General features: G+C 59.7%; 1 protein-coding gene across 1 annotated transcript; it reads right to left on the reverse strand.

The window, feature by feature from the left end:
• Positions 1-5602: 5602 nt before the first annotated feature.
• Positions 5603-14899, reverse strand: LOC146422605 (sterile alpha motif domain-containing protein 1-like). The gene is made up of 5 exons (XM_085045966.1): positions 14312-14899; positions 10937-11219; positions 8757-8850; positions 7236-7347; positions 5603-5937 (listed from the first exon to the last, which is right to left on the reverse strand). The coding sequence occupies exons 1-5, from the start codon at positions 14840-14842 to the stop codon at positions 5773-5775; spliced, it is 1185 nt and encodes a 394-aa protein (XP_084902092.1). The 5' UTR covers positions 14843-14899; the 3' UTR covers positions 5603-5772.
• Positions 14900-26061: the final 11162 nt, after the last annotated feature.

Here is a 26061-nt window from a genome sequence, read left to right on the forward strand (position 1 = left end):
AAAATCCCCCAAAAAACCCCAAAAATCCCCTAAAATTCCCCCTAAAATCCCCAAAAATCCCCCCTAAAATCCCCCAAAATCCTAAAATCCCAAAAAATCAAAAAAAATTCTCCAAAATCACCTGAAAAAAATCCCTAAAAATTCCCCAAAATTCCCAAAGTCCCAAAAAATTCCCCCCAAATCCCCTAAAAATAAAAAAAATCCCCAAATTCCCCCAAAATCAAAAAAAAATTTAAAAAATTCCCCCAAAATCAAAAATATCCCCAAAACCACCGAAAAAAAAATTCCCCAAAAATTCCCTAAAAATTCCCCAAACATCCCCAAAAAATCCCTAAAAATCCTAAAAAAATCACCAAAAAATCAAAAAAATCCCCAAAAATCCAAAAAGTCCCTAAAGTGCCCCAAAATGTCCCTAAACTGGCCTGAAATGGCCCTAAATCCTCTCTAAACTGCCCCAAAGACCCCAAAGCTGTCCCCATTCTCCCCAAAATGAGCCAAATCTGCCCCAAAATGGCCCTAAATCCTCTCCAGACTGCCCCAAAATGGCTCTAAATTGCCCCAAATCACCCTAAACTGCCCCAAAATAATCCTAAATCCCCTCCAAACTGCCCCAAACAACCCAGAACTGCCCCAAAATGTCCCTAAAGTGTCCTAAGAGAGCCCCAGACATCCCAAAATGCCCCAGAATTGCCCCAAAATGGCCCTAAATCCCCTCCAAACTGCCCCAAAATGACCCTAAACTGCCCCAAAATGACCCTAAACTGCCCCAAAGTGGCCCTAAATCCTCTCTAAACTACCCCAAACATCCCAAAATTGCCCCAAAATGGCCCTAAATTGCCCCAAACAACCCTAAAACTGCCCCAAAATAATCCTAAATCCCCTCTAAAACTGCCCCAAAATGGCCCTAAATCCCCTCAAACAACCCTGAACTGCCCCAAAAAACCCTCAAACAGCCCCAAAATAATCCTAAATCCTCTCTAAACTGCCCCAAACCACCCTAATCCGCCCCAAAATGACCCCAAACTGCCCCAAAATGGCCCTAAATCCTCTCTAAACTGCCCCAAACATCCCAAAATGCCCCAGAACTGCCCCAAAACGGCCCCAAAAACCCCAAATCCTCCCCAAAGAGCCTCAAACCTCCAGCAACCTCCTGAACAAAGCAGAACTGTCCTGAAACACCCCAAAAGTGTCCCAAACACCCCAAAACAGCCCCAAAATGGCCCTAAACTGCCCCAAAGACCCCAAAAGTGTCCCAAACACCCCAAAACAGCCCAGAACTGCCCCAAAATGGCCCTAAATACCCCAAAAGTGTCCCAAACACCCCAAATAATTCAGGACTGCCCCAAAATGACCCTAAACTGCCCCAAAGACCCCAAAACTGCCCTAAAGACCCCAAAACTGCCCCAAATGACCCAAAACTGCCCCAAATGGCCCCAAACTGCCCTTAAAACCCCAGGACTGCCCCAATGGCCCTAAAATGCCCCAAAAACCCCCAAACTGCCCAAAACAACCCAGAACTTCATTGAAATGTCCCTAAACACCCCAAATATCCCAAACTGGTAACAAACACCCCAAAATGGCCCTAAACTGCCCCAGACTGTCCCAAAACCTCAGAACTGCCCCTAAATGGCCCCAAACTGCCCTGAACAGCCCAAAAACATCCGAAATAACCCTAAACTGCCCCAAAATGCCCCTAAACTGCCCTAAATAACCCTAAACTGCCCCGAAATGGACTTAAACTGCCCCAAATATCCCAAACCTGGAACAAACACCCCAAACTGCCCCAAAATTGCCCTAAATTGCCCCAAATAAGCCAGAACTGCCCCAAAACTAACCCAAACAGCCCCAAAATGGCCCTAAACACCCCAAACAACCCAAAACTGCCTCAAAAGTTCCCCAAACAACCCCAAAATGTCCCTAAACTGCCCCAAATATCCCAAACCTGTAACAAACGCCCCAAACTGCCCCAAAACTGCCCCAAACACACCAAAATGGCCCCAAAATGTCCCCAAAAAGCCCCCAAATGGCCCTAAACTGCCCCAAACTGGCCCTAAAAAGCCCCTAAACTGCCCCAAAGAGCCCAGAACTGCCCCAAAATGGCCCTAAATTGCCCCAAAACGGCCCTAAATTGCCCCAAAACGACCCCAAAGTGCCCCAAACAGCCCCGAACCGCCCCAAAACGTTCCTAAACTGCCCCGAACCGCCCCACAATTGCCCCAAACCCGCCAAGCACCCCAAACCGGCCCTAAAAAGCCCTTAAACTGCCCCAAAACGTTCCTAAACTGCCCCAAACAACCCCAAAATCGCCCCAAGCACCCCAAACCGGCCCTAAAAAGCCCCTAAACTGCCCCAAAACGACCCTAAACTGCCCCCAAACGCCCCTAAACTGCCCCAAAAAGCCTCTATATTGCCCCAAAATGGCCCTAAACTGCCCCAAACAACCCCAAAAATCGCCCCAAACCCCCAAAGCGGCCCTAAAAATCCCCCAAACCCCCCCAAAACCCTTCTCTCCGCCCCATTTCCCCTCAGGGCCTCGCTCCCCTCCGGCCCCGCGCGGCCTCCCCTCAGGCTGTCCCGGCGCTGCCCTCAGGCCGCTCCGCTCCCCTTACTGGGCCTGGCGCGGGCAGGGCCGATGTCCAGGTTGAGGTCGATCCTCCTGCGCGCCTCGCGGTTCTCCTGCTTGAGCTTCGCCTCCAGCCGCGACAGCTTCTGCTCCAGCGAGGACGCCGCCATCTTCCCCCCCGCGCCGCGCATGCGCGGGGAGAGCGGCGGGCGGGGCTGGCAGCGGCGGCCGTACGGCGGGAGGGGGAGGTGGGCGCCGCCATCTTGCCGGGGGAGGAGCGGGGAGGGGTTCTGAGGGCGCCGCCATCTTGCCGAGGAGAGGCACAGTGCGCATACGCACAACGGGATATTGACGGTTTTTTCTGGGTCTCTGAGGGCGCCGCCATCTTGCCAAGGGGAAGCAAAGTGCGCATGCGCGGAGAGGAGCAGTGAGGGTTTCTGAGGGCGCCGCCATGTTGCCGAGGGGAGGCACACTGCGCATGCGCACAAGGGGATAGTGATGGTTTTTTTTTCCTGGGTCTCTGAGGGCGCCGCCATCTTGCCAAGGGGGGGCTACACTGCGCATGCGCACAAAGGATCAGTGTGGTTTTTTTTGATCCTCTGAGAGCGCGGCCATCTTGCCACGGGGAGGCGCAGTGCGCATGCGCAGAGAGGTGCAGTGCGGGGTTTGGGCTGCTGAGGGCGGGGCGTATTGCGCATGCGCACAACGGGATATTGATGTGTTTCTGGGGCTCTCAGGGCGCCGCCATCTTGCCGCTGAAGGCATACTGCGCGTGCGCATAACGGGATAGTGATGGTTTTGAGCCTCTGTGGGCGCCGCCATCTTGCCAAGGGGGGCACAGTACGCATGCGCGGAGAGGAGCGGTGAGGTTTCTGAGGGCGCCGCCATCTTGCCGCGGAAACGCATATTGCGCATGCGCACAACGCATCATCGAGATTTTTGAGCCTCTGAGGGCGCCGCCATCTTGCCAAGGGGCACAGTGCGCATGCGCACAAAGGATCATTGATGCTTTTTCTGGGCAACTGAGGGCGCCGCCGTCTTGCCGAGGGGATGCGTATTGCGCATGCGCATAACGGGATATTGCTGTTTTCTGAGCCTCTGTGGGCGCTGCCATCTTGCCGCGGGAACGCACACTGCGCATGCGCGGTGGGAGTTAAGGCCTCAGCGCTGCTGGGGGTGAGGGGGAGCTGAAGGGAGGATAAAGAGGATTTTGGGAGGATAAAGTGGATTTTGGGGAGCTGAAGGGAGGATAAAGAGGATTTTGGGAGGATAAAGTGGATTTTGGGGAGCTGAAGGGAGGATGAAGCGAATTTTGGGAGGATGAAGTGGATTTTGGAGGAGCTGAAGGGAGGATAAAGTGGATTTTTGGGCGATAAAGCGGATTTTGGGGAGCTGAAGGGAGGATGAAGCTGATTTTGGGGAGCTGAAGGGAGGGTAAAGTGGATTTTTGGAGGATAAAGCGGATTTTGGGTGGTTTTAGCCGCTGTGGGAAGGCGGAGCGGCTTTGCGCACGCGCAGGGCTGAGGGGAAGGGGTTTGGCCCTCAGCGGCCGCCGTAGGAAAAATGAGATTCTGAGTTTTCTGGGCTTTTCTGGGCCTCACCGGATGCCGTAGGGAAACACGGTGGAGGGAACGAATCCTACATAAACATTTATGGGGTTTAGGAGCATTTTGAGGCGATCCTGCCTTCTTTCGGGGCTCCGAAGGGCTGCATGGCGGGCCTGAGGGGGTTTTAGGGAGGCTCGAGGCACACCGGAGGTTTTAGGAGCTTTTATGGCTTTCGTGGCGCCTGAGGTTGTTTTGGGGCAGTTTCGGCTGGTTTGGGGCAGTTTTGACTCCTTCAATGATGTCTGAGGCTGTTTTAGGGTCCCTGGGGCAGTTCAGGAGCCTTTATGGCTTTCGTGGCGCCTGAGGCTGGTTTTGGGGCAGTTTCGGCTGGTTTGGGGCAGTTTTGACTCCTTCAATGATGCCTGACGCTGTTTTAGGGCCGCTGGGGATAGTTTAAGGCTGATTAAGGAAGGATTTTGGGCTCTGGCAGCTCCCGGAGGTGATGCGGTGGCTCCGTTAACCAACGACGCATGCGCAGGGTGGAAGGAGCGTCTCCCCGTGGAGGCGAGCGCCCCCTGCCGGCTGGGAGGACCAGCGCATGCGCAGAACTTCCCCAACCCCCCAAATCCCCCGTTTTCGGGGTGCCTTTTGGGGTCTCTAAGGCGGCAAGACCCCCAAATTGGGGGACATCACCCCTGGAAAGATTCCCCCCCAAAATGCTGAGGTTTGGTGTTTGATCGATTTCATTTTTCCGTTTTTATTTAAAAAAAACCCAAAACGAGGCAGGCCCGGGTGGGGGAGGGCACGGAGTGCGGGGGAGGGCGGGGGCAGCCGCACCCCCAGGTTGGGGAGGGAGGCGGGGAGGTTTAAAACATGGCGGCAGAGCCCCTCCCCCAACCACCCCTCGGTAAAAATCCCCCCAGAGAAAAGGGGGATCTAAAAGGGGGGCGACCCCCCGAAAGAGGGGTGACCCCCCCAGGGAGTGGGGTGACCCCACCCCCGTGACCCCCCGAAAGAGGGGTGACCCCCCCGGAGTGTGGGATCCCCCCGGAGAGAGGGGTGGGACCCCCCGAAATAGAGACGGGACCCCCCGAAAATAGAGATGAGACCCCCGAAAAGGGAGGTGGGATCCCTCAAATAGGGGTGGGACCCCCCAAAAAGGGACAGGACCCCCCAAAATAGAGATGAGACCCCCGAAAAGGGAGGTGGGATCCCTCAAATAGAGGTGGGACCCCCCGAAATAGAGGTGGGACCCCCCCCAAATAGGGACAGGACCCCCCAAAGAGAGGTGGGACCCTAAAGAGAGGTGGTACCCCCCCTCAGAAAGGGATGGGACCCCCCAAAATAGAGGTGGGACCCCCCAAAAAGGGATGGAACCACCCAAAATAGAAGTGGGACCCCCCCAAAGAGAGGTGGAACCACCCAAAATAGAGGTGGAACCCCCCAAAAATGGGTGGGACCCCCCCCAAAAAGGGACAGGACCCCCCAAAAATGGGTGGGACCCCCCAACCCACCCCCCAAAGTCTCTGTGTGCAGCAGCAGCAGCAGGGGGGGAGGGGCTCTCCCGGATACCGGGGTGCCCCCGGGTTTTTGGGGAGCCCCCCCGGGTTTTTGGGGAGCCCCCCCGGGTTTTTGGGGAGCCCCCCCCGGTTTTTGGGGGTCTCAGGCCGGGAAGGGCTCCGGGGGAGGCTCCTCGTCCTGGAAGTGGCTGCGCTGCAGCAGCTTCACGTGGTACTCGTAGATCTTGAGCGCCGGGCCCAGGCGGATGGACAGTCCTGTCAGCACGTCAGCCCTCTGCATCAGCAGCAGAGACTTGCCATCGATCTCCTGGGGACACGGGACAGTCAGGAGACAGCCAGGGGACAGCCTTGGGGACATGGGGAGAGTCAGGGGACATGGGGACACCAGGGAGACAGGGGACAGCCAGGGGACACAGGACATGGAGAGTCCTGTCAGCACGTCGGCCCTCTGCATCAGCAGCAGAGACTTGCCATCGATCTCCTGGGGACAGGGGACAGTCAGGGGACAGCCAGGGGGACATGGGGACAGCCAGGGGACAGTGAGGGACAGGGGACAGCCAGGGGACAGAGGACATGGAGAGCCCTCTGAGCCCATCAGCCCTCTGCATCAGCAGCAGAGACTTGCCATTGATCTCCTGGGGACATGGGACAGTCAGGGGACAGCCAGGGGACAGTCAGGGGACAGTCAGGGAACAGCCTTGGGGACAGGGGACAGCTAAGGGACACAGGACATGGAGAGCCCATTGGCCCTCTGCATCAGCAGCAGCAACTTGCCGTCGATCTCCTGGGGACAGGGGACAGCCAGGGGACACCCAGGGGACAGCCAGGGGACAGCCAGGGGACAGCCAGGGGACAGGCTGGGACGCAGCCCAGGTGGCTCAGGGGGATGGAGGAGGGTGGGAGTGTCCGTGGGGGAAATGGGGTTTGGGGACATGGGGACACCCCAGTGGGGACACTAGGCATCCACCAGAGGTTATGGGGGACAACTTGGGGACACCCCGGGGACAGTGGGGACACGCAGAGGGTGGCAGTGGCCATGAGGAATTGGAGGGGGACGTTCTTGGGATGTCCCCACAGTGACAGAAGGAGCCCTGGGGACACCGTGGGGGGACAGAGGGGACACTGGGGGGGGGGAGGAGGTCCCCACCTGCCACTGGAAGGACATCCGGAGGTGACAGAGGTGACAGGATGTCCCCACCTGCCCCTGGAGGGCACCCAGAGGGGACAGACAGGTGACAGACAGGTGACAGACAGGTGACAGAGGTGTGACAGAGGTGACTGAGGTCCCCACCTGCCCCTAGAGGACACCCAGAGGTGACAGAGGGGTGACAGAGGGGTGACAGAGGTGACAGAGGTCCCCACCTGCCCGTGGAGTACACCCAGAGGTGACAGACAGGTGACCGAGGTAACAGAGGTGACAGAGGGGTGACAGACAGGTGACACAGGTGACAGAGGTGACAGAGGGGTGACAGAGGGGTGACAGAAGGGTGACAGACGGGTGACACAGGTGACAGAGGTGACAGACAGGTGACACAGGTGTGACAGACAGGTGACACAGGTGACAGAGGGGTGACAAACTGGTGACACAGTTGCCAGAGGTCCCACCTGCTCCTGGAAGGCGCCGGCCTGCTCGGGGAATCCAGCCTCGGTGAAGTACTCGACCACATCCCGCACTGACCACTCCACTGGGTCCACAGCCTTGTCCTTGCGGCCGGCCCTGGGGACAGGGGGACACTGTCACTGGGGTGGGGACAGGGGGACAGGGGGACGACATGGGGACACCGTCACTGGGGTGGGGGCATGGGGACACAGGGACAGTCACTGGGATGGGGACACGGGGACACAGGGACATGGGGACATGGGGACACGGGGACATGGGGACATGGGGACACGGGGACATGGGGACAGGGGGACATGGGGACACGGTCACTGGGGTGGGGACATGGGGACACCATGGGGACACTGTCATTGGGATGGGGACATGGGGACACCATGGGGACACCATCACTGGGATGGGGACAGGGGGACACAGGGACACTGTCACTGGGGTGGGGATGTGGGGACACCCATGGGGACATTGTCACTGGGGTGGGGACACTGTGGGGACATGGGGACACCCATGGGTACACAGGGACATGGTCACCAGCATGGGGGGACATGGGGACATGGTCACTGGGATGGGGACACTCGGGGGGACATGGGGACAATGGGGACAATGGGGACAATGGGGACAATGGGGACAATGGGGACAGGGGACAGCCAGGGGGACATGGGGACAATGTCACAGGGATAGGGGACACCAGTGTGAACAGGGAGACACTGGGGGAGACAGGGGGACACCGGGAGGGGACAAAGGGATACCAGTGGGACATGGGGACACCTTGGGTGGCACAGTGGGACACATGGGGACACCTGGGGTGACACAGCGGGACACAGAGGGACATCCAGAGTGACACAAGGGGACACTGCATGGGACACTAAGTGAAACAAGGTGACACAGTGGGACACTGGGTGGGACATGGGGACACCCAAGGTGACACTGAGTGACAGAGGGTGACACTAGGGGGCACCAGGGTGACACAGGGTGACACTGAGTGACATGGGGTGACACAGGGTGACACACAGGGGACACCAGGGTGACACAAGGGACACCAGAGGACACTAGGGTGACACTAGGGTGACACTAGGGTGACACTAGGGTGACACACAGGGGACACTAGGGTGACACAGGGGACACCAGGGTGACACTAGGGTGACACTAGGGTGACACAGGATGACACATGGGGACACCAGAGGACACCAGGGTGACACACAGGGGACACCAGGGTGACACAGGGTGACACATGAGGACACCAGGGTGACACAGGGGACACTAAGGTGACACCAGGGTGACACAGGGTGGCACACCGGGTGACACAGGATGACACAGGGTGACACCAGGGTGACACAGGGTGACACACAGGATGACACATGGGGACACCAGGGTGACACAGGGTGACACAGGTGACACACAGGGGACACCAGGGTGACACAGGGGACACAGGGGGACACACAGGGTGACACAGGGTGACACCAGGGTGACACAGGGTGACACAGGGTGACACAGGGGACACAGCCCCGACTCACGTGCAGCTGAACGGTGTCCCCTCGGTGGCCTGGGGACCTGGCCGGCCTGGGGACAGTGGCACCGAGGGCTCTGCGCCTGCCAGCGCTGGGGACACTGCGGGGACAGCAAGGGTCAGCCTGGGAGTGACCCCAGAGTGACCCCAGAGTGACCACAGAGTGACCCCAGCCTGGAGTGACCACAGAGTGACCCCAGCCTGGAGTGACCCCAGTGACCACGGCCCAGAGTGACCCCAAAGTGACCCCAGAGTGACCCCAGCCCAGAGTGACCCCAGAGTGACCCCAGCCCGGAGTGACCCCAGTGACCCCAGCCTGGAGTGACCACAGAGTGACCCCAGAGTGACCCCAGTGACCACAGCCTGGAGTGACCACAGAGTGACCCCAGAGACCCCAGCCTGGAGTGAGTGACCACAAGTGACCCGAGTGACCCCAGTGACCACAGCCTGGAGTGACCACAGCCCGGAGTGACCCCAGAATGACCCCAGTGACCCCAGCCCAGAGTGACCCCAGTGACCCCAGCCTGGAGTGACCCAGAGTGATCCCAGTGACCCCAGAGTGACCGCAGCCTGGGAGTGACCCCAGCGTGACCCCAGAGTGACCAGCAGACTGAGCACAGCCTGGGGACAGTGGCACTGAGGCTCTGGCCCTGCCAGCGCTGGGGACACTGTGGGGACAGCATGGTCAGCCTGGGAGTGACCTGAGTGACCCGGGGAGTGACCCCACAGCCCTGAGTGACCCCTGAGTGACCCCAGGAGTGACCCCACAGCCCACACTGACCCCTGAGTGACCGGGACTGACCCCACAGCCCAGAGTGACCCCATAGCCCACACTGACCCCACATGCAGGACTGACCCCACAGCCCACACCGACCCCACAGCCAAGGCTGACTGACACTGACCCCACAGCCCACACTGACCCACATGCAGGACTGACCCCACACTGACCCCAGCCCATACTCACCTCCACACACTGACCCCACACTGACAGCCAGACACCCCACACTGACCCCACACTGACCCCACACCACTGAACCCAGACCACTGAGACCCCCAAGCTCCATCTCCCCTCTGGACTGACCCTGTATTCCACAGCATGAACTGACCACCAGCATGCCTGGGAGGGACCCCCAACTCCTAAACTGCCCCCTGATCCCCCAAAACTGCCCCCTGCACCCCCAAACTGCCCCCTGCTAAACTACCCCCTGACCACTGAAACCATCCCCAAACTGCCCCCTGATTCCCAAACTGCCCCTCAGCACCCCCAAACTGCCCAAGCCCCCAAACCACACCCAAATTGCCCCCAGCACCTCCAATCTGCCCCAGCCCCCACAACATCCCCAAACTGCCTCCAGCCCCCCAAACTGCCCCCTGATCACCCAAACTGCCCCCCAGCCCCCAACACACCAGGAACTGCCCCCTGATCCCCCAAGCTGCCCCCAGCCCCCCAACATCCCCAAACCACCCCAGCCCCCCAAACTGCCCCCAGCCCCCAAACCACTGCCAAACTGACCCCAACCTCCCCAAACTGCCCCTCAGCACCCCCAATCTGCCCCCAGCCCCACAACACCTCCAAGCCGCCCCCAGCCCCCAAACTGCCCCCGATCTGAAACTGCCCCAACACCCCAAACGTCCCCCGATCCCCCAAACTGCCCCCAGCCTCCCCAAACCCAACCCCAGCCCCCAAACCACCCCTGAACTGCCCCCTGATCCCCCAAGCTGCCCCAGCCCCCAACATCCCCAAACCACCCCAGCCCCCCAAACTGCCCCTCAGCCCCCAAACCACCCCGAATGCCCTCCTGATCCCCTAAATTGCCCTGAGCCCCCAAAACCCCTCAAACTGCCCCAGCCCCCAACACCCCCAAACTGCCCCAGCCCCCCAAACCACTGCCAAAACTGCCCCCAGCCCCCCAAACTGCCCCTAGCCCCCTCAAATTCGCCCGATCCCCCAAACCGCCCCCTGATCACGCAACCTGCCCCCGATCACCCAAACTGCCCCGATCCCCAAACCGCCCCCAGTCCCTCAAGCTGCCCTCCTGCACCCCCAAACCACCCCCAGCCCCCAAACCACCCCCAGCCCCCCCCCCTGATCACCCAATCTGCCCCCATCCCCCCAAAACTGCCCCCAATCTGCCCCCAGCCCCCTCAAACTGCCCCCAACCACCCCAAAACTGCCCCCCGGGGTACCTGCTCTGTCGGGCTGCCCGAAGGCGCCCTCCTTCTTGAGGGGAGCCCCGTGCTGGCAGCCCCCCTCCCCCGGGGCGCAGGCCTTGGCCTGGGGGGGTCTCTCGGGGGGGGGCTGGCCCGGGGGGCGCAGGGGTTGCCCCCCTCGGCCCTCCCCGTTCAGCTGCCGGGGGGGAGCAGCGTCCTCCGAGGCCTCGGAGCCTGAGCCTTCATCGTCCTCATCCTCCTCGTCATCCTCCTCCTCCTCCTCCTCCCGCGCCGACGCCTCGCTGCTGCTGCAGGGCGGCTGGGGGGCAAAGGGTTAATCCCAAAAAGTGAAACACCCCCGAAAATGGGGAGATCCCAAATTTATGGGTTTGCGGAAAATGGGGAGATCCCAAATTTATGGGTTTGCAGAAAATGGGGAGATCCCAAATTTATGGGTTTGCAGAAAATGGGGAGATCCCATCCCCCCCCCGCCGAAATTTGTAGGTTTTGAGAAAATGTGGTTTTTTGCCCCAAAATGGGAGAGCTGAAGGTGGAGAGCGGTTGGTGGTGATGAGGAGGGAGGTTATGCTCATCCCAAAAAGAGATGAGGTGTTCCCAAAAATGAGCTCCCCGAAGTGAGGATATCCCAAAAATGAACTCCCCAAATCAAGGATACACCAAAAATGAGCTCCTCAAACTCAGGATATCCCAAAAATGAGCTCCCCAAATCGAGGGTACCCCAAAAATTAACTCCCCAAACTCAGGATACCCCAAAAATTAACTCCTCAAACTCAGGATAATCTAAAAATTAACTCCTCCAAATCCACGATATCCCAAAAATGAACTCCCCAAACTCAGGATATCCCAAAGATGAACTCCCCAAATCGAGGATATCCCAAAGATGAGCTCCCCAAACTCAGGATACCCCAAAAATGAACTCAAACTCAGGATAATCTAAAAATTAACTCCTCCAAATCCAGGATACCCCAAAAATGAGCTCCCCAAATCGAGGATATCCCAAAAATGAACTCCCCAAATCAAGGATATCCCAAAAATGAACCCTTCAAATTCAGGATCATCTAAAAATTAACTCCAAATCCAGGATCCCCCAAAAATGAACTCATCAAACCCAGGATTACCCAAGAATGAACTCCCCCAATCCTACAGCTTCACCCCAAACCCAGAATCCCCCAAAAATGAAGCCCCCAACCCCAGGATCCCCCAAAACCAGAATCACTCAAAAATGAACTCCCCAAATCCAGAATCCCCCAAAAATTAGCTCCCCCAGCCCTGCAGAGTCCCCCCAAACCCCCAATTCTGCACTTCCCCCCCACAGCTGTGTCACCCCCTCATTGTCATTGTCCCCCCCAAATGTCCTGGGGACCCCAAACCTCCCAGTCCTGGCTCTGGGTGACCCCATGGCCCCCTCAGGTCCCTGCTGTCACCTCAGGGTGACCCTAAAGTCTCCCCCAGTCCCTGTTCCCCTCTCTCCATGCTACCCAAGTCCTCTCTGGGGTCCCAAACACCCTTTTGGGGTCCTTGCTGTCCCCTCAGGGTCCTCCCCATGTCCTCAGGGTCCCCCCAAGTCCCCTCAGATACCCCTCAAGTCCCCTCAGGGTCCCCCCAAGTCCCCTCAGGGTCCCCCCAAGTCCCTCCCCAAGTCCCTTCAGCACCCCCAGACCCCCTTCTGTGTCCCATGTCCCCCATCAAATCCCTTCCACCCTCTTAAGCCCCCCTCGTGTCCCCCCTCTGTCCCCACCACCCCTTCAGGGGTCCCCATCAATTCCCCAGTGTCCCCTCAGCATCCCCTCACTCCTCTCAGACCCTCAAATTCCTGCTGCTGTCCCCCTGCTCCCCTCAGGGTCACCCTCCCTGAGCCCCCCAGTCCCCTCCATGCCCTCAGCGCTCCCTTTCACGACCCCTGCTGTCCCTGTCCCCGCTGTCCCCTCAGAGCCCCCCTCAGTCCTCCTGGCGCCCCTTCACAACCCCAAACCCTTAGGACTCCGGAGCTTCCTCACAACCCCAAACCCTTAGGGCTCCAGTGCCTTCTCACGATCCTAAAACCCCTCAGTGCTCTGGTGTCTCCTGACCCCAAACCCCTCAGGGCTCTGATGCTGCCTGACCCCAAACCCTCTTAGGGCTCCAGTGCCTCCTCATGACCCCAAAACTCCTCAGGGCTCTGGTGTCTCCTCACGACCCCAAACCCCCTTAGGGCTCCAGTGCCTCCTCACGACCCCAAACCCCCTCAGGGTTTCAGTGCCTCCTGAACCCAAACCCCTCACGGCTCTGGTGCCTCCTCATGACCCCAAACCCCCTTAGGGCTCTGGTGTCTCCTCAAGACCCCAAACCCCTCAGGGTTCCAGTGCCTTCTGACCCCAAACCCCCTTACGGTACTGGTGCCTCCTGACCCCAAATCCCTCAGGGCTCTGGTGTCTCCTCATGACCCCAAACCCCCTTAGGGCTCCAAGTGCCTTCCAACTCCAAACCCCCTCAGGGCTCCAGTGCCTCCTCACAACCTCAAACCCCTCAGGGCTCCGGCACCTCCTCACGACCCCAAACTCCTCAGGGATCCAGTGCCTCCTCACGACCCCCAGCCCCTTCCCCTGAGTGTCCCCTCGAAGAGCCCCCAGCTCTCCTCACCCCTCCAGGGACCCCTCATGATCCCTAACCCTCCATTCCCCTCAGCCCCTCATGGCTTCCCTTTCCTGCACTCCTCCTCACGACCCCCGAGCCCCTCAGGATCCCCTCAGGATCGCCTCAGCCCCTCGGTTCTCCCTCAGGACCCCCAATCTCCCCATCCCCTCAGCCCCAGAGGGTCCATTCAGTCCTTCAATGCTCCCTCACGACCCCCACTCCACTCAGCCTGTCAGGAACCCCTAAAGCCCCCCCGGCTCTCCCCCACGACCCCCGAGCCCCTCATTCCCTCACCGCTCCGCCCTTCCCGCGCTCCCCCTCACGACTCCCGGATCCCTCCCCGCCGGTTCCCCTCACGACCCCCGGGCCGCCCGCTGCCCTCAGCCCCTCACCGCTCCCCTCAGCCCCTCACCGCTCCCCTCACGACCCCCGGGCCTCCCGCTCCCCTCAGCCCCTCACGGCTCCCCTCAGCCCCTCGCCGCTCCCCTCACGACCCCCAGGCCGCCCGCTGCCCTCAGCCCTTCACCTCTCCCCCTCACGACCCCCGGGCCGCCCGCTGCCCTCAGCCCCTCACCGCTCCCCTCAGCCCCTCACGGCTCCCCTCAGCCCCTCGCCGCTCCCCTCACGACCCCCGGGCCTCCCGCTCCCCTCAGCCCCTCACGACCCCCCGGCCACCCGCTCCCCTCAGCCCCTCTCCCGCTCCCCTCAGCCCCTCGCCGCTCCCCTCACGACCCCCGGGCCTCCCGCTCCCCTCAGCCCCTCGCCGCTCCCCCTCACCTTCCGCGCCCGGCCGGCGGCCGCTCTCCCGCGCTCCCCGCGGGCCGTGGCGATGGCGCCCAGCCGGGTGCGCTCGGGCCGGGCCCCGCCGCCCGCTCCGCCGCCGCCGCCCGCCCCGGGGGCCGCCCCGGCCGCCCCCCCGCCGCCGCCGGGCGCGGCCGAGCCCTGGAGGCGGCCGCGGGTGAGGCGGCCGTCGCCGCCGAGGAGGCGCGCGGTGTCGCGGAGGCTGACGGGCGGCGGGCGGCGGGCGGGCGGCGGCGGGCGGCGCGGCGGCTGCACGCGGGCGGCGTTGCGGTACGAGATGCTGCCCTTGTAGGAGACGCGGAGCACGGCGCGCTGCTGGATCAGCTTCTCCAGCTCGGCGCGGGTGCGCTCGGGCTCGGGGCCGTGCCGCCGCCGCACCATGCGGCAGATGCGCTCCAGGTCCGGCCGCGCCTTGCGCGAACGCAGCGAGTCGATGGTGTCCAGGATCCACTCCTGGTACCGCGGGGCCTGCTCGGGGCCCGGCGGCGGCGGCGGCGGCACCGCCATGGCCCCCCCCGCGGCACCGCCGGCCCCCCCTCCCGCGCCCCTTCCTCCTCCTCCTCCTCCTCCTCCTCCTCCTCCTCCGCCCCCGCCCCGCCCGCGCGCGCCCGCCCGGAGGAGGAGCCGCGGCCGCCGCGCGCGCGCGCCTCGGGGTGGAGCCGCCCCGCGCGGCCGCGCCCACGGCAGGCCACGCCCACCCCCGCGCTGGGCCACGCCCACCCCGGGAGAGGCGCGCCTGGCAGAAGGGGCGGGGCCTGGCGAGGAAGCCACGCCCATGGGAGTTGAAGCCACGCCCCCAGTGAGGGAAATCCCGCTGCCGGTGGAGGCCACGCCCCTCGTGGAGCCACGCCCATCGTCGCAGAGCCACGCCCGTCGGTTGAAGCCACGCCCCTGGGGCCCCGATCCCCGCCCCCCTCAAGTGGGGTCACCCCAAATCCATGGAGCTCCTGAGCCCACGGACACCCCGAATCCATGGGGTCACCCGAATTGCAGGGACACCCCAAACTCACAGACACCCCAAATCCATGGAGTCACCCCAAATCCAGGGACCCCCTGAGCCTGTGGCCACCCCAAATCCATGGGGTCACCCCAAATCCAGGGACCCCCGAACCCATGGACACCCTAAATCCATGAGGTCACCCCAGTTGCAGGGACCCTCTGAGCCCACAGTCACCCTAAATCCATGGGGTCACCCCAAATCCATGGACCCCCAGAGCCCACCGTCACCCCAAACTCATGTCCACCCCAAACCCATGGGGTCACCCCAAATCCAGGGACCCTCTGAGCCCATGGCCACCTCAAATCCAGGGGTTCACCCCAAATGGAGGGACCCCCGAAACTCATGGCCACCCCAAATACATGGGGTCACCCCAAATCCAGGGACCCCCGAACCCATGGACACCCTAAATCCATGGGGTCACCCCAATTGCAGGGACACCACAAACTCACAGACACACCAAATCCATGGGGTCACCCCAAATCCATGGACCCCCAGAGCCCACCGTCACCCCAAATCCATGCAGTCACCCCAAATCCAGGGACCCTCTGAGCCCGTGGCCACCCCAAATCCATGGGGTCACCCCAAATCCAGGGACCCCCGAACCCATGGACACCCTAAATCCATGAGGTCACCCCAATTGCAGGGACCCTCTGAGCCCACAGTCACCCTAAATCCATGGGGTCACCCCAAATCCATGGACCCCCAGAGCCCATGGACACCCCAAACTCATGTCCACCCCAAATCCATGGGGTCACCCCAAATCCATGGACCCCCCAAACTCATGGCCACCCCAAATACATGGGGTCACCCCAAATCCATGGACCCCCAGAGCCCATGGACACCCCAAACTCATGTCCACACCAAACTCATGAGGTCACCCCAAATCCAGGGACCCCCTAAACTCATGGACACCCCAAACTCATGGCCACCCCAAATCCATGGGGTCACCTCATTTCCAGAGTCCCCCTGAACCTTGAAAATCCCAAATCCATGGGGTCACCCTAAACCCCAAGCCCCAAATCCAGAGCTCCCCCAAACCATGGAGACCCCAAACCCTTTGGGGTCACCCCAAATCCCAGAGCTCCCCCAATACCAAGGCCTCCCACTTCTTTAAATCAGATTTTTAACTGAAACCTTATTGATTTGCCCCAAATATGTTTATGACAAACCTTTGGGGGAGAACAGGGCAGGGAGGGTTGGGGACCCCCGAGGGTTTTGGGGACCCCCGAGGATTTTTGGGGACCCCCGAGGATTTTTGGGGACCCCAAAATGCGACTTGCCCTCCCCATTTTGGGGCTAAACCCCCAGCAATCCGTTAAAATCTGAGGGAAAATGGGTCAAACCCCAAAAATTGGGGTGTGGGGATCCCCTAAATCCCTTGGGGGGCAAAAAACCCCAAAAGCAGGGGATCACTGCTCTGAGACCCCAAAACAGCCGCCGGGACACCCCAAATCCCTGGGGTTCAGGATTTATGGCGTGGTTTGTGGGGTTTTTAGGGTTCCGGGCTGAATTTTTGGGGTTCAGGTGTGTATTTTGGGGTTCCAGGTGTGCTTTTGGGGTTCCTCCAGGTGTTCCCACTGGTTTGGGGGTTCAGGGTGTCTGGGGTGGTTTGTGGGGTTTTTAGGGTTCCGGGCTGTGTTTTTGGGGTCCAGGTGTGTATTTTGGGTTTCAGGTGTGTATTTTGGGGTCCAGGTGTGTATTTTGGGGTTCCAGGTGTGTATTTTGGGCGTCCAGGTGTGTATTTTGGGGTTCCGGGTGTGTATTTTGGGGTTCCAGGTGTGTATTTTGGGGTTCCAGGTGTGTATTTTGGGCTCCAGGTGTGTTTTTGGGGTTCCCCAGCTGTCCTCGCTGGTTGATGACCAGGTTTGGGGGTTCACGATTTATAGGGTGGTTTATGGGGTTTCTGGGGTTCAGGACTGTTTTTTTGGGGTCCAAGTATACATTTTGGGGTCTAGGTGAAGTTTTTTTGGGTCCAGGTGTGTATTTTGGGTTCCAGGTGTGGTTTTGGGGTTCCCCCAGCTGTCCCCGCTGGTTGATGAGCAGGTTTGGGGGTTCATGACTTATAGGGTGGTTTATGGGGTTTCTGGGGTTCAGGACTGGATTTTTGGGGTCCAAGTACACATTTTGGGGTCCAGGTGTGTATTTTTGGGGACAAGAAATCCCCCAAATCCACCAGGGACACCCCAAACCCTCCAGGAATCCCAAATCACCCCCGGGACCTCCCCAAAGTCCCAAGGACCCCCAGGGACCCTCAAAGCCCCCCAGGATTTCCTGGGACCCCCAAGGTCCCCTTGGGGACACTTTGGGAGGGATGGGGACACCCCAAGGGGTCAGGGGACACCTGGGGACACTTTAGGGACACTCTGGGGACACTTGGGTGACACTTTGGAGGCACAGGGGACACCTGGGGACGCTTTAGGGACACTTTGTGGACACTTTGGGGACATTCCAGAGGGGGAAGGGACAGGTTGGGGACAGCCTGGGGGGGGTGGGGGACACACTGGGGGTGACAGGGATGACCTTGGGGACATTTGGGGACCCTTGGGGACACTTGGGGACACTTGGGGACAGTTGAGACACACCTTGAAGGGCCCCTGGAGGCCCTGGGGACACTTGGGGACACCTGGGGACACTTGGGGACACCTGGGGACACTTGGGGACAATGGCATCAATGGGGACAGGTCTGTCACACACCTGGGGAGTGTCCTAAAGGGGACAGGGGACACCCAAAAGGGACAAGGGACACCCCAAAAGGGACACCAAGCCCAGAAAGGGGACCACGCCCCTTTCTCCAAACCACGCCCATATCCCCATGGCGACGGTCAATTGGCCACCCCACTTTCGTTGGCCACGCCCACAATCCATTGGGAACGCCCCTTTCATTGGCCACGCCCAGATCACCATGGCAACGGCCATGTGACCACGCCCCTTTCTTTAGCCACGCCCATGCACCGCTGTAAACCCAGTGCTGGCCGCGCCCCTTCCCCAAACCACGCCCCTACCCCAAACCACGCCCCTTCCCCACGCGCCTGTCCCCATGGCAACGCTGGCGCCACGCCCCTTCTCAAGCCACGCCCCCATCGCCATGGCAACGCCTGTCCCTTCCCAGGCCCCGCCCCTCGCCCCGCCCCTTCGCGGCCCCGCCCCCCCGGGAGGGGTGACACCCCTGGGGACACAGGGGACCCCCGGAGCCTTCCCCTCCCCCACCGAGCCCCCCGCTCCGGTGTGAACCCCCAGACCCCAGACCCCAGACCCCCAGACCCCCAGCGCCCCGGTCCGCTCAGCGGGGCACAGGAACCCCGGGACCGACCCCGATCCTGATCCTGATCTCAATCCCGATCCTAATCCCAGTACCGATCCTGATCCTGGTACCGATCCCAATCCCAATCCTGACCCTGGTACCGATCCCGATCCCAATCCTGATCCCGGTACTGATCTTGATCCCAATCCCGATCCCAAGCCTGATCCCAATCCTCATCCTGACCCCGGTCCAGATCCCGATCCCCATCCCAATCCTGGTCCCCATCCCGATCCCAATCCCGGTACCGATCCCGATCCCGATCCCAGTATCGATCCCGATCCCGACCCTGATCCCAGTACTGATCCTGATCCCAATCCAAACCCCGATCCCAGTCCCGATCCCAATCCCAATCCTGGTACCAAATCCAATCCCAATCCCAATCCCGATCCCAATCCCGATTCTGATCCCAGTCCCCCCATCGCCCCCAGTTCCCCAGTCCCGCTCCCTCCCTAGCCCCTGCCCTGCTGCCCCCCATTCCTGTTCCCATCTCCCCTGGTTCCCCCGATCCCCATACCCCAATAGCCCAGAACCCCAACATCCCAGTACCCCAATCCCCATACCCCAATATCCCAGTACCCTGACCCCTGTACCCCGATCCCTGTACCCCGATCCCAATCCCAGTACCCTGATTCCTGTACCCCAATCCCAATCTCCGTACCCCAATCCCGATCCCTGTACCCCAATCCCCAATATCCCAGTACCCCTATTACCATACCCCAATCCCGATCCTGGTACCCCAATCCCAAATATCCCAGTACTGCAATCCCCATACCACAATCCCAATCCCAATCCCTGTACCCCAATCCCCAATATCCCAGTATCCCTATTCCCATACCCCAGTCCCGATCCCAGTACCCTGATCCCAGTACCCCACTATCCCAGTACCACTCACTGCTCCTAGCCCTGACCCCTGAGCTCTTGCACCCCAGTATCCCGATATCCCGATATCCTGATATCCCAATATCCCCATATCCCGATATCCCAATATCCCGATATCCCAATATCCCAATATCCCAATATCCCGATATCCTGATATCCTGATATCCCAATATCCCGATATCCCAATATCCCGATATCCCGATATCCTGATATCCCAATATCCTGATATCCCAATATCCCAATATCCCGATATCCCAATATCCTGATATCCTAATAACCTGCTATCCCGATATCCCGCTGGCCTGCTATCCTGATATCCCCCTATCCCACTATCCCGATATCCCGGTGTGTGTCCCAATATCGCAGTGTGCGTCCCGACATCCTGATATCCTGATATCTTGTGTGTTTCCTGCCCACTGCTCCCCAGCCCTGATCCCTGTACTCCTATCGCGATATCCCAATATCCTGTACCCTGATATCCCAGTGTGTATCACTGCTCCCCAGCCCTGCTCCCTGTACTCCTATCGCGATATCCTGTACCCTGATATTCCCCTGTGTATCCCACTGACTGCTCTCCAGCTGCCCCAGATATCGCGATATCCCAATATCCCTGTATCCTGATATCCCAGTGTGTCGTGCTCTAAACTCTCCAGCCCCGATCCCTGTATCCATATCACGATATCCCTGTGTCCCAATATCCCAATATCCCTGTATCTTGATATCCCAGTGTCGTGCTCTAAACTCTCCAGCCCTGATCCCTGTATCCATATCGCGATATCCCTGTGTCCCAATATCCCAATATCCCTGTATCCTGATATCCCAGTGTCGTGCTCTAAACTCTCCAGCCCTGATCCCTGTATCCATATCGCGATATCCCTGTGTCCCGATATCCCGATGTCCCACCCACTGCCCTCCAGTTCCCCTGTGCCTGTACCCCTGAATGCCACTGTGTATCCTGGTGTGTATCGCGATATCCCAGTGTGTATTGCAGTGTGTATCGCAATATCCTGGTGCGTATCGCAGTGTGTATCGCGATATCCCAATGTGTATCGCAGTGTGTATTGCGATATCCCAGTGTATGTCGCAGTGTGTATCGCGATATCCCAGTGTGCATCGCAGTGCGTATTGCGATATCCCGGTGTGTGTGGTAGTGTGTATCGCGATATCCCCGTGTGTATCGCAGTGTGTATCGCGATATCCCGGTGTGTATCGCAGTGTGTATCGCGATATCCCCGTGTGTATTGCAGTGTGTATTGCGATATCCCAGTGTGTATCATAGTGTGTATCACGATATCCCAGTGTGTATCGCAGTGTGTATTGCGATATTCCGGTGTGCATCGCAGTGTCTATCACGATATCCTGGTGTGTATCGCAGTGTGTATCGCGATATCCCAGTGTGTGTTGTAGTGTCTATCGCGATATCCTGGTGTGTGTCCTGGCATGTATCCCGATATCCTGTTTATCGCAGCGTCTATCGCGATATCCCCACACCCTCTCGCTGCTCTCCCACTGTCCTATCCCGATGTGTATCCCCATAGCCTGTTGTGTATCCTGGCGTCTGTCGCGATATCCCGATATCCCTCTCAATTCTCTCCCTCTACCCTATCCTGGTGTCTATCGTGATATCCCAGTGTGTATCACGATGTGTATCACGGTGCCTATCGCGATATCCCCATGTCCCTCTCACGTCTCAGCCACTGCCCTATCGTGGTGTCTATCGCGATATCCCCACAGCCCTATCACCTCTCACTCACTGTCCTATCGTGGTGTCTATCGTGATATCCCCACACCCCTATCAGCTCTCACCCACTGCCCTATCGCGATATCCCCACACCCCTATCAGCTCTCCCACGCTGTCCTATCGGGGTGTCTATCGCGATATCCCCACACCCCTATCAGCTCCCACCCTCTGCCCTATCGCATGTCTATCGCGATATCCCCACACCCCTACCAGCTCTCACTCACTGTCCTATCGCGGTGTCTATCACGGTGTCTATCGCGATATCCCCACACCCCTATCACCTCTCCCCCACTGCCCTATCGCAGTGTCTATCGCAATATCCCCACACCCCTATCATCTCTCCCCTGCTGACTTATCGCGGTGTATATCACAATATCCCCACCCCCCCCGCCTTTCCCCTCACGGGCTCGGCCCCTCCCCCAGCCCCGCCCCCGCCGCTCATTGGCCGCGCCTCCCGATTGGCCAGCGTGACCAAGTCCCGCCCACATCACTCCCCATTGGCTGGAACGCTCCAAGTCCCGCCCACATCACTCCCCATTGGCCAGCACGCTCCAAGTCCCGCCCCCGCCGCTCCCCATTGGCCGAGGCTGATGTCAGTCAGGAGCTAGCCCCGCCCCCTGCAGGTCACAATGGGGAGGGTGAGGGGCGTGGCAAAGAGGGGGCGTGGCTAGGCTGAGGGGGCGGGGCCAGGCAGAGGGGCGTGGCATCACAGGAGCTTGACACGTGGTGGGTGGGGCTTGTGTTGGGCAGGATAGCCGTGATTGACAGGCAGAGGGCGGGGCTTGTGTTGGGCGGGGCTTGTGATTGACAGGTGAAGGGCGGAGCTTGTGCTGGGCAGGACACCAGTGATTGACAGGCGAAGGGCGGGGCTTGTGTCGGGCGGGGCTTGTGATTGACAGGTAAAGGGCGGGGCTTGCACTCACTGCCATGTGCTTTGCACGAGGGGTCCTTAATTAACACCCTTAATTAACCTAATGGAGCCCTCCCCTCCCTAATTTAACCCTGCTCTGTCCACTGGACAAGCTCCTGTTTAATTACCCAGCTCATTAGCATTATGGCTAATGACAACAATTAGCGGGGCTCCTGCTGCTGTTAATTACCTTAAGGAGCCTCACACCCCCCAGGTCAGATCATAACCCCAGCTCATTTACACCCCATTAATTAGCCCTCCTCATTAACAACTTCATTGATTCCCCCTCTCATTAATGCTTTCTCATTAACATCCCCATTAATGCTTTCACTGTTTCATGGCCCTTCTTAAAGATTCTTCCACTAATGCCTCCCTCATTAACACAAGTTATTAATGATCCCCTCATTAATAACTTCACATAAATTAACACTCACCCCATTATCAGCCGCTCATTAGCACCTCCCTCATTAACATAAGTTATTAATGATCCCCTCATAAAAAACTTAATATAAATTAACACTCACCCCATTATCAGCTGCTCATTAACACCTCCCTCATTAACACCCACCCAATTACTGGCTGCTCGTTAGCACCTCCCTCATTAACACACCCTTCATTAAAGCCCCCCAATTTCTCCCTCCTCATTGCTGCATGTCCTCATTAACACCCCTGCTCATGAATACCCCCGCTAATTAACACCCCTGCTCATGAATACCCCCGCTAATTAACACCCCCGCTCATTAACACACCCCCATCATCAGCCCCATTTGATATCCCTCATTAACCCCCTCATTACCACGTTTATTTACCCTGCTTTATTACCGCCCCCTCATTAATGCTCCTCATTAACACCCCAGCTCATTACCACCCCTGTTTATTACCACTCCCCCATTACCATCATCACTATCATTATCATTATCTACCCTGCTCTCATTAACACCCCCTCATTAATTAACAGGAGGAGGGGTCCTGCAGTTCCAGCAATGACCATTAGGGGCGGTAATTGGGGAGGGGTCTGCAGTTCCGGCGGTGACCGCTGGAGGCACTATTTGGGGAGGGGTCTGCAGTTCCAGGAGTGACCATTGGGGGCGATAATTGGGGAGGGGTCCTGCAGTTCCACTAGTGACCATTAGGGGCGATAATTGGGGAGGGGTCCTGCAGTTTCAGCAATGACCATTAGGGGCGATAATTGGGGAGGGGTCTGCAGTTCCGGGAGTGACCATTAGGGGCAGTAATTGGGGAGGGGTCTGCAGTTCCGGGAGTGACCATTAGGGGCAGGAACTGGGGAGGGGTCCTGCAGTTCCGGCGGTGACCATTAGGGGCAGTATTTGGGGAGGGGTCCTGCAGTTCCGGCGGTGGCCGCTGGGGGCAGTAATTGGGGAGGGGTCTGCAGTTCCGGAAATGACCATTGGGGCGATATTTGGGAGGGTCTGCAGTTCCGGCGGTGACCGCTGGGGCAATAATTGGGGAGGTCCTGCAGTTCGGCGTTGACCATTAGGGGCAGTATTTGGGGCGGGGTCTGCAGTTCCGGCAGTGACCATTGGGGGCGATAATTGGGGAGGGGTCTGCAGTTCCGGCGGTGGCCGCTGGGGGCAGTAATTGGGGAGGGGTCTGCAGTTCCTGCGGTGGCCGCCGGGGGCAGTATTTGGGGAGGGGTCTGCAGTTCTGGGAGTGACCATTAGGGGCGGTAATTGGGGAGGGGTCTGCAGTTCCGGCGGTGGCCGCTGGGGGCAGTATTTGGGGAGGGGTCTGCAGTTCCGGCGGTCGCCGCCGGGGGTCGCTGCCGGCCGCGGGGGTCCGGGGTCGCGCCGCGATCGCCGCATGGAGCTGAACCCGCAGGTACGGGGGCATTGGGGCGGGGGCTGCCCGGGGGCTCGGGGGCGATAATTGGGTCTGGGGTCTCTGCCGGGGGTCCGGGGGGTTTGGAGCCACCGCAGTGTGGAGCGGCCGGGGGCGCAGGGGGCTGGTAAATGGGAGGGGTCGCGCCAAGCCGGGGGTGAGAAATGAGGAGGGGCTGTGAACCGGGGGTGGGGGGCTGTGCCACTGGGGAGGAGATTTACCTGGGGGGCCTGAGATGGGTGGGGGTCGCTTGATCGGGGGTCCTGTGCGGAATGGGGGGAGGGGCGTTGGGATGGCGGGGAGGGGTGGGAAAGGCGGGGGGATCTGGGGTGTCCCTAAGGGGGTCTGGGGTGTCCCGGGGGGTGGGGGTGACATTTTGGGGAGGGGTTGGGGACAGGGCGGGGGGCTGCGGGAAATGGGGAGGGGCTCGGGATGGGGAGGGTAATTGGGGAGGGCGTTGTTGGGGCGGCCTTCACCCCCCATCGATTTGGGGAGGGTCTGGGGGGGGTGATTCCCCTTGGGGAAACTGAGGCAGGCTGGGGGGTGGTTTTTTTGGGGGGGGGCGACCCCCGCCCTGCCTCAGTTTCCCCAAGGGGGGGGAGGGGCTGGAATTGGGGCGGGGGGGTTGGGATGGGGGGGGGGCGATGTCGGGGCGCGGAGCATTGTGGGAAGGCGCTGCTCTCCCCCCCCCCGTTGGGGTGAGGAGGGGGGAGCTGATGGGGGGGATTCTCCCACAATGCACCGCGGCGCCGTCGCCCCTGGCAACCCGGGGCTGAGCTTCCCACAATGCACCGCGGCCGCATCGGGCCCTGCGCGGGGTGAGGGGGGGGCGGGGGCAGGGGTCCTGGGGTCCTAGGGGTCCGGGAGGTCCTGGGGTCCCGGGGTCGGGGTCCTGGGGGTTCTGGGGGGTAATCCGTTTGTCCCCCTGGGGCCCGGGGGAGGGGCGGCGGGCCGGGGGCTTTGGGGGCGGATGGGGAGGGGGAGGGAGGCTGGGAACCCCGGATTTGGGAGGGCTGGGGTGTGGGGGAGGGGCTGGCTGGTTTGGGGGAGGATTTTGGGAGGGGTCTTGGAACTGGGAGCTCAGATTTCGAGGGGTCCTGGATTTGGGGGATTTTGGGGGGGAGGATTTTGGGGAAGGGTCCTGGATTTGGGGATTTCCAGGGTAGATTTTGGGAGGGGTCCCAGAACTGGGGGTTCAGGTTTTGGGAGGGGTCCTGGATTGGGGCCTTTTGGGGGCAGATTTTGGGGAGGGGTCTCAGAGCTGTAGGAATTTGGGGTGCTCAGATTTTGGGGAGGGTCTCTGAGCTCCTGGATTTTGGGAGGGTCTCGGGCTGTAGGATTTTGGGGTGGGTAGATTTTGGGGGGTCCTGGATTTGGGGGTTTCGGGGACAGATTTTGGGGAGGGGTCTCAGAACGGGGTCTCGGATTTTGGGGAAGGGGTCTCAGAGCTATAGGGATTTGGGGTTCAGATTTCGGGAGGGCCTCAGCTGTAGTAATTTCGGGCAGATTTTGGGGGTCCTGGATTTGGGTTGGGGTGCAGATTGGAGGGGTCCTGGATTTGGGGGCTCAGATTTTTGGGGAGAGGTCTTGGAGCTCCTGTATTTGGGGAGGGTCAAGGAAGTGGGGGTCTCAGATTTTGAGGTCTCAGAGGATTTTGGGGGGGTTGGCCACCTGGATCCCCCGATTTTGGGGGGTGGGAGGTCAGGGACCCCCCGATTTGGGGAGCACAGAGAATTTGGGGAGGGGTCCTGGATTTGGGGGGGATTTTGGGGTGCAGATTTTGGGGAGGGGTCTCGGAGCTCCTGGATTTTGGGGGGTGGGAGGTCAGGGACCCCCCGATTTGGGGAGCACAGAGAATTTGGGGAGGGGGCTGCATAGCTGGTGCTCCCTGCCCCCTTCTGGGATCGTTTAATTAACCCCCTCGTTAATTACCCCATTAATTTAACCCCTCGTTAATTACCCCCTCAGTAATTTAACCCCTGCGTTAATTTACCCCTCATTAATTTAACCCCTCCATTAATTAATCCCCATTAATTTACCCTCATTAATTTACCCC

This window comes from Lichenostomus cassidix, unplaced genomic scaffold (genome assembly GCF_008360975.1).
Source record: "Lichenostomus cassidix isolate B80296 unplaced genomic scaffold, HeHo_3.0 HiC_scaffold_39, whole genome shotgun sequence".
NCBI lineage: Eukaryota > Metazoa > Chordata > Aves > Passeriformes > Meliphagidae > Lichenostomus > Lichenostomus cassidix.

Excerpts from the sequence above, each read along its gene's own strand:
- LOC146422605 (XM_085045966.1), bottom strand. The coding sequence starts at position 14,842 with ATGGCGGTGCCGCCGCCGCCGCCGCCGGGCCCCGAGCAGGCCCCGCGG. Across the intron at positions 11,220-14,311 it reads CCGCCGGCCGGGCGCGGAAG|CCGCCCTGCAGCAGCAGCGA; the intron begins GTGAGGGGGAGC and ends TTTGCCCCCCAG. Across the intron at positions 8,851-10,936 it reads CGGGCAGCCCGACAGAGCAG|TGTCCCCAGCGCTGGCAGGC; the intron begins GTACCCCGGGGG and ends CTGTCCCCGCAG.